The sequence below is a fragment of the Parasteatoda tepidariorum genome, chromosome 6 (assembly GCF_982258835.1).
Source record: "Parasteatoda tepidariorum strain Cologne lab strain chromosome 6, Ptep-v5.0, whole genome shotgun sequence".
NCBI classification, from domain to species: domain Eukaryota; kingdom Metazoa; phylum Arthropoda; class Arachnida; order Araneae; family Theridiidae; genus Parasteatoda; species Parasteatoda tepidariorum.
In genome coordinates this window covers 74,067,277-74,080,831 of record NC_141760.1, presented here as the reverse complement: position 1 = coordinate 74,080,831, position 13,555 = coordinate 74,067,277, and the positions used below count along the sequence as shown (strand labels likewise).

The window sequence follows — 13,555 nt, the reverse complement described above, 5'->3', positions numbered from 1 at the left end:
CTATGCGTGAGACATTCATTTGGAGTAGTAGGCAAAATGCTTCGTGACGAAATTTTCAATTTATTGAACTAAAAAATGAATTAGAAGATAATGAAAAACCATCTTCCTAGTTCATTTTCAATCAGTTCTATTGTTCCTATTTATACCTGTTGCTTAGAAAATGTTTATTCAGTAGTTTTATTTCTTATTAATGAGAATGGTCTCTTATTTGTGGTCGCTCTCTCGGTCAAAAAGATCTCACGAATAAGGTTAATATAATCCTCCTGATACTCTTTTAATGACATCAAGTTACAGTAAAAAAACTCCCATTTTCAATTCCGCTCATCATTCTCTGTAAATTAAATTTCAATGCCTGGGTTCAACAGACCTAATACTAAACCTTCATTGGCAACTCAGTGTCCAATGAAGAATCAAAACTTCCGCATTCTTCCTCCATCAAAACGTATTTCATTGTAACGGTGTTATGCACTCGACGCTGACTTCAGGCGTTCTGCTGACCTTAACATTCATTATTGTTTCTTCTTTATAATTATTTTTTTTCTTCTTCACGTGTGTGTATTTGTTTGTCTGTAGACTCGTTTCTGCCTTTCTCTCCAGCCGACAGGTAATCGCGTGTACTTGATGGTTCACTTTTACCTCATTGAAGAAAATGGATGCTATTTATAAACGAACTTTGAAGTAATTCTAGTTGTTTGGTAAGGAAAGTTGGTGTACTTTCCCACATACATATGAACAAACTTTGAGGCATTTACTCCGAAAAGTAATTTGCAATTAAAAATTATAGCGTGTGTTCGAGCATTAGTACAAGAATTTAAGTGGCTTGACAGCTTTAATAATAACAGTTATTAGATGCAATGTAAGTGGCTGCCTTTTAAGGCAGTTTTCCGAGGACAGTTTCATCATATTGAATGATGCTTTTTTGAGAATAATATGCAATTTTCATAAATGTTGTGAGTTCGCAACAGTTACTCATGACTATTATGTCAAGTTTAGCCTATATAAGGAGCCAGAGCCATATAAGCTTATTCTCAAAATGAAGCAAAACGTCAATATGGGGAAAAGCTACAGTTTTGTAAAAATGAAAAGCGCTTGGGGTTTGATTTTTCAATATTTGAAAAATTACTCTAATGTTGCATTATCTGCAGCAAAATTACAGGATATAAAATTTGTTTTCCCTCTCGGGTTCTGTCAAATTCGTTTTTTCCCCTTTTTTTACTGAATATTTTTTATGTTTGCAATTGTTTTTTATGTTGTGCTTTGTTGTGTAAAGCAGAAAGTGTCACTATTTATTTTTCAATTCTCATTATTCATCCTCATTATTTTTTTGGACGCGTTATTATTTCTAGTGCATGAAAACAGCATTTGTTGATACATATGATATTAAAAAAATAGCTACAGGGTTATTAAGATGTTATAATCTGTAACTGAAGATGCCATTTTTTCAATATGTTGTAAAACAATATTATTACAATTTTTTAAATTGTTTCTTTTGTCAATGATACCTTATAAATTTTAAAATCTCAATTATTTATTTTCAGGTCATTTTTCTTTATCGATATGAAATAACATTAATAGAGATGCGCTGGCATTGGTGACTTCCATGACAACTGATGGGTCAATCTGTGGTCGATCCTCCGGATGACCATGTGTCTGAAGTGCCGAATGGGAGGCTTCATCGTAGTATACCGAGTAATTACAGTAGCGGTGAACCTCCCACACCTCTTGGTTTCCATTACTTGAAGAGACTTTGCAGGGAGAGAGGGATACTATTTGAGGATCCAGATTTTAATTTAAATGCAGCCAAAATCCCCACCAACAAACACAGATCACAAGCCTCCATAACATGGATGCGACCCTTCGTAAGTTTGACGTTTTTTATTCATTGTATTTATGTATATGGAGTATAATTCATTAAAAATTCATTAAACTTTAATAACCACTGAAATAGTCATTGAAAAACAGAAGAAATCGCATCAGTTATTGCCAAATCTAATCAAGTTTAGAAGCCATACTTAAGGCCTGTTTATACAGTCCTAGTCCTATTGATATTGATGGAAACTTTGCTTGTTAGGTTTGTTTGTTTGTAAAAGATTACTCGAGCCTTTGGATAATAGTAGAACATGATCGATTTTCCATTTAAGTTCTTCTTTCCCTTACCCTTTGATTACTAACGGGACTCATTTGTCCCAACAAATGTTTAAAAATTACTAATGGACATATGTATCCCACCATTAAGTATGGCAGGGACATATATGTCCCAGCCTCTAAATTGATAACTGCTTGTTAGAAAAATCCCAAATACTGAATTTGCCTTATTTGTGACCTATTTTGTCCTTTTGAATAATAAACGGGACAAAAAAATAATTTTTTTTAAAATTCGTAGTCAAAGGATTAACCAATTAGTTTCTAAAGTTTCATGACGTCTTCCATCATTTCATTTTGTTTAGTTTTCATATTTTCTGGTATAAATAAAGTAATCGGTTAAACCATTTACGTTATTATGATTTTATTTTGTAATTCTTCCTTCATGTAACTAAGATTTTTTAAAATATTGAATATGAACAATGCACATACGCAGGTTTTTCGTATGACCCATCAGTGACATTCAAAAACTTGGATAGTTTCAACGAATCACCAAATTTTCCGGATAGAAAAATTTCTTCAAGTCCTCAGATTCAAGAACTTGAACCATATAAACTAACCTTCAGACAATAAATAAAGCAAAATAACTTGTATAAAGCATGAATAAATGTATATAAAAGGACATAATCTTGTTGTGGTTTTTATAAAGAAGGGTCTTCCTCAGTTTCTAAAGGGCGCTTATTTTTTGATACTGATATGGAGGGGGATATCGATAACGATTATTGCATAAAAAAAAAAAAAAAAAAAAAAAAAAAAACGTAGACCGATAAAAAAAATCTCTAAAGAAAACATTAAATAATCTTAATACAAATAATAGGAACGTAAATATATATTTCATGTCATCAACGATTTAAATTATGAATTTAAATTAAGATTTTTTTAACGTGATTTTTTCTAAAAATAACATTGTTTTCATAATCTAAAGTATAATAAGTCATGCTTTTAAAAAGATTTTTAATAGCGAGAAAAATGAATATTTCTAGTTTAATTAAGTAATTAAATTTTGTAAACTAGTGGGCTGCGCCTCCTGCTCGCTAATGCTCAGAAACCCCCGAAAATTGCTACGCAATCTTATTTGGTTTTCTTCGCAAACCATGCTCGCTTCGCTCGCTACTAACTTAGGTACATTGCAAATGCACAAAATTCTAAGAATTCAAAACAATCATTCAAATCCACATAACAACTTTTTTAAAAAAAAAATTACACATTTTAGTAAATACTAAGTCATTAAAATAAATTTGAATTCAAATAAATGACACGTAATTCGTTAAACCTATTAGAAATGTGCTATAGTATAAAATCTTGATAAAATTTCTAAAACTGATATCTCTTTAAAAAGGTTAAAATTTTGGCTATAATTAAGTCTATTAAAAATTGAAATAAGTGAATTGTAATGGAAAAAGCTGCATAAACAAATAAATTCTAGTAAAGCAAATAAATTCGTGATATAAATCAAAAATTGTCAGATAAATTCGTAATATATAAATTCGTGAAAAAAGGCGCTTTCGACAAAATACTAAAATAGAGATCTATCGACAAAGACTACTCACTTCTGCTTAGCTTATGCTCTCTCTGGTTATTTCAGTTTCCGTTTTTAAAAGCGCTATATGTTAAGCCATCTCAGCTAGATTTGGCATGTGACATTTTCAGCGGCAATCATTGGTCGATTTTTTAGCGTTGCCATTCGGGGAGTTGTAATGAGGCTTTTTTTTGTTGCCGTTTAAGAGAAATATATATATAGATAAAGCGTGAATAACATGCACAGACTATTAACAAAGAAGGGGAAATTTTTTTTTCATGCTTATTTTTCAAGTAATGTTACTGTAATTAATAAGATATTTGATTTAAAATAATTTTAAATTTCAATAGAAAAGCATTTTTAATCAAAGAAGACAAAATTTCTTGAACATTTAATATCTGGAAGAGTCAGTCATTTCATATATGCGTCAGTGAATCGACAATTTTTTTTCAATGTTTTTCATTTGATTACATAATAATTCCTAATTTTATTGTAAAAGAAAAAATCAAATAATTATTGTAATAAAACTGTCTGATATTGTTCAACATAATTAAATAATAATCTAAAAATGTGTATCGATAAAGCTTATTGAACTAGATTAGAATGCAAACGAAGGCGTGCATTTTAAATATAATCACCTAGTTTATCTCTGTCTCAAGTAATATTACATAGGTTGATCATTCTCTTTTTCTTCACCGCATGCCATAAAGAATAACTACATAATTATCCTTAAAAACAAGAAGCTCAATTTACCGGATATAGTTCACTGGAACAGAAATAGTTGGTAAAATTTTTCAGCATCCGGTATGATTATCAGTCTCGTCTATCTGGTACTCTATGGATATCATTTTGTCATTAAATTTATTGGATAAATTACAGTCTTTTGTCTGACCACGTCCTTGAAATTAGTTAGGCTTGGTTTGTTGTCCTGCAGCGATTGTTCACTGATTGACTCTTGCATACGAAATCATACGTGTTATATTCAACAGCTAAGCATCTGTTTAATGCAAAAAGAAAAGAACACCCTGAATAACTTTAGATTTAATGAAGAGATTTTTACATACTAGGACTCGTACTAAGACTCAATGTGAATGCTTTGTGAGCTTATAATGGTGATTAATAATTACAGACGATATTTTAAGTTTCAAAATCAAACGCAAAATCGTACTTTTTTTGAATTAACATACCTTTTTTCGATGGATGTGGATTCCTGAACCTGAAAATATGAGTGGTAACCCTAATATGAAAAATATTGCCCCAGTAGTTCGGTGAGGACAGGAGTTAAAAGTATGAACCCCTTAATGTTAATTTTGCTTTTTTCGTATTTCGCCATATCTGAAAAAATTCTTAAGCGAATCGAAATTTTTTTCTCACGATTATAGACTGTTTTTCTCCAAAGTTAATTCTATAAAAAAAATTTAATAAGTATTACTCATTGAGAAAATGGGTGAGATTTTTCATGTCCTCATACTTTTCGATTACATCAACTTATAAACACCGGAATCACAAATAATATGAGTTGTAAGAGTCATAAAAAGTCAGGCTAGCAGAAGCATTATTAAAAAATCAGCACAACAAGATCAAATGAAAAATGGAGATAATTTTGGCTCCTTTTAGAGTTGATTGCCTTCCAGATAGAATATTTTTTATTTTATTTTCACCTGCGTGTATTTTTAACTTTTTTTTTACATATTATTAATTTAAAGTATTTTTATGTTCGTTTTAAGATTAAAATTATTCACAATTACTGTCTTGTCAGCGATTTTAATTTAAATATGAATACTGGAGGAGAAATAGAATTTTGTGACGTATTAAGTAGGGGAGAGTGGGGTCAATTGTAACACTTTTTACTTAACTATTTTTAACTAACAAAAAATCCAATATATTTTTAGTATTAATTGACAGACGAGTAAAGTAGACCATCCTCTACTAGAAAAAAAATTAAATACCTTATTTTAAATATTATTATATTAGTTATTAACAATTTTTGACAGTCGTGCACTTGTTACAATTGTCCCCACTTACGGGGTCAATTGTAACAGTTCATAAATTCAACTAAAACATAGTTAATTATACATATTATCATAGTTGTGATATATTTTTTCATTGATCAAAATAGTAGTGATATTTTAGGAGTAAAAATAATAATGAGCAGAGACCTAAAGGGTTAAACTTTTAACTTTAAGGGGTTAAAAATTTTAATTTATGCTGTGAAAGGTGAAAAATAAAATAATGCACATGCAACATAATATAAATGCTATAGGAAACTATTGGTGATTCTTAAAGAGTTAAGTAATGGTTTGTAAACATAAGATTATTTATTTTCAGCTGTTACAATCGTCCCTTTACTTCTTGTTACAATTGTCCCCGAGACGCCATTTCAGCTTCATTTGTTAAAAACAATGCTAGTTAATTAGAAAAACTAATCTTTTTTTTAATTGAAATGTTAATTAAGGTGTCCACTTACATATTCGGTTAATAATTTTTATTTGTTTAAACAAAATTACTTTGTTACAATAAAATATTCTAATACCAAAAAAAATACTTGCGTGACGTGAAAATATCTTTTGTGATGTAACTCTTTCAAAAGTACATAAAAATGGTTGCCATCAGGGGTGTACATGTAGATTTGTTAAATACACCTTGTGCACCACATAGGAACCAAATCTAGAACCCGACACTCGAAATGTTTGCTCTGTTATAATCGTACCCTGTTACAATTGACCCCACTCTCCCCTACCGTGCATCAGTTGGAACTAAAAAAACTAATCCTGCGCATTGAACGAGAAGAGGACAAGCACCAATTGATGCAGCTTTTGCAACCCATGACTTTAAATGTAGTGGCGATTATAAAAGTCGAGCCAAACAAAGGGAATAAAAGGAAAGAAATAAAGAAATAAAACACTTGACCAATGGGTAGCTAGCAAATCGCAATAACGCAAATTAAATTTTCTGTCTTTATTATTTTATTATTCTCTTTTTATTATTATTCCACTATTTTCTGATTTTATTTAATAATAGTCGGAAAAATATTAAATTGCAACGTATTTAAATTTTTGCATCGTTTAAAAGAATTAAAATTCGAGTGGCAAATGAGGAAATTTATAGTATATTTTCGTCTTAAATGAGAGAATTTTTAATGCAGTTAAGACATGTAATTGTTTTAGTTAAACTTTTATACTTTTTCATTGATGTATTAGGTGAATTTATTAGGAAAAAAAGCAAACACTACTACTAATCAAAAAAATATTTATATTTCTTGAAATTTGTATATCAGTGTTTACTCTGTCATCAAATATCTTGCCAAAGATTGTGAAGCACAACTATAACTCTTTTTGAGAAATTACTTGAAAATCGCATGATTTCAAATTGAAACCACTATAATTTTCTTGATTTACATATTTGAGTATTTTTGTCCTGATAACCCAAAATTGTATGTCTTAACTGTTGTAAACTAGTTTTTTTTTAAATACACCGATTAATTAATCAGTCGCATGCAGCTTCGAGTTTGGATGCATTGATGGCATATCTAAAAAAAACAGTTGTCTCAAATTTTTCGAAGCATTCTGATTTTTATCGCTTTCAGAATCGAAAGATTCAGCTTGAAGAGATTTTTCGGGATCAAACAAACTATTCGATACATCACTCATCACTCTTTTTTGTGTTCCTTTCATGACTGTTTTTTTTCTTGAGGCTTTTTCCCTCATCTGTTTTAGCTTCACATTTTCCTGAAGTCTTTTCAATCTCTCACAAGGATTTTTGTTAGGCTCTCTATGAAGAGTTTTACTATTTTTGAAACCACACCCTTCGTCTTCCACAGAATTTCTTCTTTCTTGACTTCGAGAGCACTCTTCTTTTATTGTTTCCAGACCAAAGTGACTACGAGTGCATTTTTTCTTCTTCGTCGGGACGGAATCACAATTTAATGAATTATTCCGACCCTTTTCGGAGCTGTTATCAATATCCGAAAACTGCTCTGATCTTGCAGGTAACTTATGCTTATTTACTGCAGATGAGGATTTCTTTTCGCTTTTCTTCAAACCTGTTGAACTTTTCTTTCCCGTTAAAAAAACACAAAGAACTAAGATTACCAAAACCATCAATACAGCTAAGCCAGATAATGCCCCAATAAAGTAAGGGTTTTGCCAAATGTAGACATTCCATGTCTGAGTTCCTTGATTTAAGTCTTCGTGATTCTCAGACAAAGTATCATGCTTTACCCTGGTTTCTACTTTGTTTATACTATGGTTTTGTTCTGTCCCAAAACTCAATTCACTTCCATCCGTAGATTCAATATTTTCCACTTGTTCTCCAGGAAAGTTTATTTCATCAGGAGGAGATGCTACTGAGCTATTGAATTCTGTAGTAACAAATTTTTGATTTCCAAAATCAGGAGGGGAAGTTAGTAAAAGCAAGTTTGTAGTGTTTTCACGTTCTTCTTCTTTAGCAGTTTCTGTCGTTTCAATAATAACAGCTGTTGTACTTGCAGTAGACATTATTGGGTGCATTATAAACGTGTCAAACGTATTGTTAACGAACTCATTAGGCATTTGATTAAACATTTTTCCTTCATGAGGTGTATTAACTTTTATTTGCTTGGAAATGTTTGCTTTCACACTTGAACGCCATTGTCGACTTCGTTTTCCGTCGACTTTCTGAAACTGCTTACCGTTCACAACGGAATTAATTAATCTGAGAGATTTACTTTTCTTTGATAAAATCTTCCCTTCAGGCTTTTTAAATTTCTTTGAAACTTGTTGAAAAGGTCTGATCACTTCCGAATGATACTTTAAATCCTGTTTTTTCTGTGAATCTGTTCTACGAGATGGTGTAAAATTTTTTAGAAAAGTATGTTTTAGAACAGCTTCGTGCATCGGAAGATGCTCACTTCTGCTATCGAAACCAAAATGTTTGGGCTTATGATAATTCGCTCCAGTTTTATGTTCAGTTTCAGCTTGAATAATTGCAGTCGCGCTTTTTGTTGACGAGGGAGTACTTTCAGCACTAGTAGGCACATGATGTCTGAGGATTTCGAACACTCGTGCCATTTCTTTAAACAGTTCTTCTTCATAATTATTGGATTTGAAATTTTCTGGCATCTATTTGTAAAGCAAAAAATCAAGAACTAAGCATTTTGTTCAAAATAAAAGTTTTTATAAAATCAAAACTATAGAACATATATGAATAGTTCCGCTGTTTTTTTGCTTCTTTCGATTATCATTGTCATTGATCGAAACTTACCTTGTTTTCAGAAAAATTTAGTTCAGATTTTTAAGCTTTACATTATTAGCATTGAAGTGGGTTCGGGGGACAGAGAATTAAATCTTCTTATTGCGGTTGACAATTTCAATATTCTGTGGCCAATGGGACAACCCCCAAGTGCCCGCCATTAAAAAATAAATAAATAAAAAAACCTTTAAAAATAGCATTCAATTCGCCCTAAATAATATCCAATATTATTTATTTTAAATAGTAGGAGTAATTAGGTGCATAGTAGGATTAATAATAGAATTAATTAAGTGTATTGTTTATTAGAGGTGCTTTAAGAAGCAAATTCCAAACTTTTTAAGAGGCACGAAATATGTAGACAAAGTTGTTGCTTCAATGACACAGCCAAACCTCACTCTTTCTCCGGAAGACAAATAGTTAAGATATATATCTGAAAACTAACTCTACCAGTAAATGCACTTGTACCGAAATTCTTAATTTTTAAAATGTAAACAGTGACATTATAAAGAAAATTCTAATGAGTAAAGTAATGTGAAATAAGTATAAATTGTGAAGAATTTGAAGATTTTGCTGTTGCGTGCAAAAATGAAAGTAAAAAGTGGACGTTAGTAATAGTTAGCGAAAGAAGGAAAGAAGAATAGAGAGTTAAACTCCATATTATACCTTCGACATATTTGCTATTTTGCTTTAGCATATACAGCATTATATATAACATTACAGCATGATAGTCAATATCATGCTGTAATGTCTAGAATCCAGCCCTTTTTGTTATCTCGTTCTTACCATATGTACGTTGTTTAAAATTCTACTTGTTTTGGTTCACTATTTCTTGTAAATGTGTTTCCTTAAATTTTGGACACTAGTTACATTTGCATAATTGAGATAAGATCTATCAGACAAAATCTATAAATCATTAAAATTTAGTTTTTAAAGGTGAAAGATGAGTTATGTAACAATAAAAATTTCATTTATAAGCCTTAGCCATTAAAAAAAGACAAAAGGTAGAAATAGAAAGGACTAACCTTTTGCGGTTTTGATTCTAAAGATTGAATTAAAAGAAATAAAATGCCTTTTAAAAACAAAGTTCTCATAACTCGAATGTATGCTTAGTTTTGATTAAATGTAGAAATATATTTAAGTTTACATTAACAAGTGAATATTTCGTTTAAAAATAACTTATTAACTTTTGAGGATATGTTTTTAAAAAATGCATTGTTAAAAATTAAAATAAGGAAGAATAAAATTGGGTCTATTTGTTTTAATTTGTTATGGTCAACAGTTTCTTTCATATTTTATTTCGATTGTTGTAACATTCCATTTTTATTCTTTTAAAGAAAAATTCTTATAACCTACTCAAATGCAATAAATAACGAAAATAAACAAATATAACCCTTTTTTAATACCGTAAGTAAAGATTCTCAAACGTTTTCTACCACCTTTTCCAGCACCTTTGAAATTGGAATTTCAACTTAGAGCACAAAATTTCAAAAAAAAGAATATATTTCCCAGGATTGTAGTTTTCTTTTCTTTTTTAATTCTGAATTGCATGTTAAGGAGGATTGACCCCATACACGGCACACTATAAAAATTTGGGATCAAATTACGGTAAAATGCACTGGAACTCAGGGTACTGGTATTTTACCATAAAATCGCATTTTTACTGGAACACGTTACGGAACAAAAAATCTGATACAGCGTAATTTTTACAAAAATTATTACCGTAAAATCACTGAATCACTTCAATTACATAAATATTACTGAAACAATTACGGTATAATACTTTATGGTAAAAATGAATTTCACGGTAAAATGTTATTTACGGGCAATGCACCCAAATTGTCATTACTTTATTCCGCTATTTGATCTGGAATTTTTTACAGTGTACTTTTGTCATTTAAGCCTGCATGACAATAAATTTCACCGTTTAAATATTTTTGAGTTGTATGTCGTTGGCAGAGGGAAAACACGCATGAATAGTAATAGTAATACAGCCGTGGTGGCTTAGGTGATAGAGCTCTCGTCTTCCAAAGAGGTGAACCGGGTTCGAATCCCAGCGATGACTGGTTGATACGAATTCCGCACCGACCACAGTGCTGACGTAAAATATCCTCAGTAGTAGACGGATCATGGGCTAGGATACCCTTGCCCTCAGGCTAACTGTGGGTGGTTTTACTGGTTTTCACCTACATGTAACGCAAATGCAGGTTAGTTCTATCAAAAAGTCCGCCTCAAAGGCAAATTTCTCCTAATAATTGATACAGGAGTTTCGTCTTCTGGATTGGGTTCAAAATTACAAGGCTATGGAGTTGAATATTAGTAATTGTAAACCGAAAATTGGGTCAGCTGTTTAACTTTGGTTATAAAATAATAATTATAGTAAAAACGTGTGGAAATAAATTCAGGGGATCTACTTCATATCCACAATTTAAGATTTTATGAAGTTTACATTGTTACATTTTTATACGTTTCTACTTGGTTTTGTGACAGAGAAATTTAATAAGAAGTATTTGAATGTTATGATTTGTACAATTACGTTATACAGTCAAACCTCGATATCTCGAACTTGAAGGGAGAGGAGAAAAAATTCGAGATATCGAAAATTCGAATTATCGAAAATCGCATGTTATCGATGTTAGAATAAAGAAAAATGCTCTTTACATGCCTTATTTTTTCCATATTTATTCTAAAAACACTTTTTACACTTAAAAAGATTCAATTGTTTGCTTTAGAGATGTGTAAGAAAGTTTGTCTATAACACTTTCTAAGTGGACTATAGCTTTAAATGTCTCCTCTGATAATAAATCTCCTTATAGTGTCTACAGCAGAAAGTGCTTGTTTGAGAATTGGTTACGATTATGAGAATTAGTTTTCGATTCTTAAAAATTTTTTTGGAATATTTTTTTTATTTTCTGAAAAAAATCTACACTATTTATGGAAAAAAAATTCAAGTTATCGAGGGATTAGAAAAAAAAATCGAGTAATCAAGGTTTTTTTAACATTGAGTGTATATGAAATTTGAAGGGAGTTTTTTTTTTTTTTCGAGATATCGAAAAATTCGTGAAATCGAGGTTCGAGTTAGCGAGGTTCGACTGTATATCTGACTGAATTTTAACTAGGTGCAACTGAATACTTTGCTGCGTATTTTGTTTAGTAGCGCCTTATGTGGTGAATTGTGTTTCGCATAAATGTATGTTTGCGAAAGGATTTTTACACCGTCTAGCTGACAAGAAGTTAACTAAGTTATTTTTTAATTTCAAAATTTAAAATATAGTGCAGCAAAAACTTTTTAAATTTTAAACATGTTCTACTTTACCACCACAGAGTACTGGGGGTAATTTTGCAAAGAGAAGTGAGAACCTCTGGAATTAAGCAATGTGAAGTAGTCGACCGTTTTTTTCCCCTGCAAAATTTAAAGATAGTTTCAATATTTTATAATATTGTTTGTTTTTAAAATATTGAAAAAAGTGAAAAAGCGTGTTAATATGTATTTTAAAATATAATTTTAATCTTATCGACATTAAAAACGTTTTATAATTCTATTTTAGTTTGCTCATTGTAAAGGTACTATGATGTATTTAAAGGCATTTATTCTAAAGTAAATTTCAAGCACAGCGACCTTCATTTTTATAGAAAGTATTACCCAAATTAACAACATTTAGCCATATAGTTTTTTTCTTCATATTTTTATTTATTTATTTTGTAAATTATTCCGGTAAATATGATTTATTTCCTAAATTGGAGACATAGGAATCAATTAATCAGCTTAAGAACACATTTTCTTCTAAAAATTCAGATTTCTGTTTAAGGGTAAGAGGATAAAGTTTTATTTTTATCGAATATTTTGTCATCAATTGGGGATAATTTTTTTTAAAGTGGTGGTAGGGTTAATTCAAACTGGAAAAATGGTCTACATCTCAAACTGAAATGACTGTTATGTTATTATCATGATACTTATGATCATAATGCATGATATGGCTGTTGCATTCAGTATATTGCAATACTGTTTTGATATTTCATTTAATTTATTACAATTCTGTTCTGAGATTTCATCAAATTAACTATAAAAATGCTATTATATTTTATCTAATAAATTACAGTATTGTTCAAATAGCTTAATTTAATAAATTTGTTGTTTAATCATCATGTTTCATTAAATCAATTACAATATTGTTATGATATTCCATTTAATAAATTATATTATTATGATATTTTATTTACTCAATCACAAAAAAGTTATGATTCTTCAAACCTAATACGATATTGTTATGATATTTCATGAAATAAATCACAATATAGTTATGATATTCCCTTTAATCAATTACATTATTGTAATATTTTACCTAACACAGGGTTATGATATTACATTCAATCTCTTACGATATTGTTATGATAATTCATTCAATTAATAACAACATTGTTATATATTTCATTTACTCAATTACATTATTGTGATATTTCTCCATTTTTTTCAAATTTGCTTTTATTTTTAATCAAATAAATTACAATTGATTTGACATTTCATTCAAATAATCACAATGATCTTTGATATGTCATAAACTTTGATATTTCATTAAATCCAGCTGCTTGACGGAAGCGACTAATAATAAATATAATAAATATTTCCTAATAATAATCTGGTGTATATATATGTTACCGTTAAAGTGT

At 30.0% G+C, this 13,555-nt stretch overlaps 1 protein-coding gene across 2 annotated transcripts in view; it reads left to right on the top strand.

Moving 5' to 3' along the window:
* Positions 1-13,555, top strand: part of LOC107438379 (calpain-9) — an 80,700-nt gene that overhangs the window by 33,250 nt on the left and 33,895 nt on the right. For both annotated transcript variants that reach the window (XM_087166036.1, XM_087166037.1), the window contains exon 2: positions 1,539-1,859. In XM_087166036.1, the coding sequence (XP_087022162.1) occupies positions 1,611-1,859 (249 nt within the window). In that variant the 5' untranslated portion in view covers positions 1,539-1,610. The remainder of the gene's footprint in view (positions 1-1,538; positions 1,860-13,555) is intronic.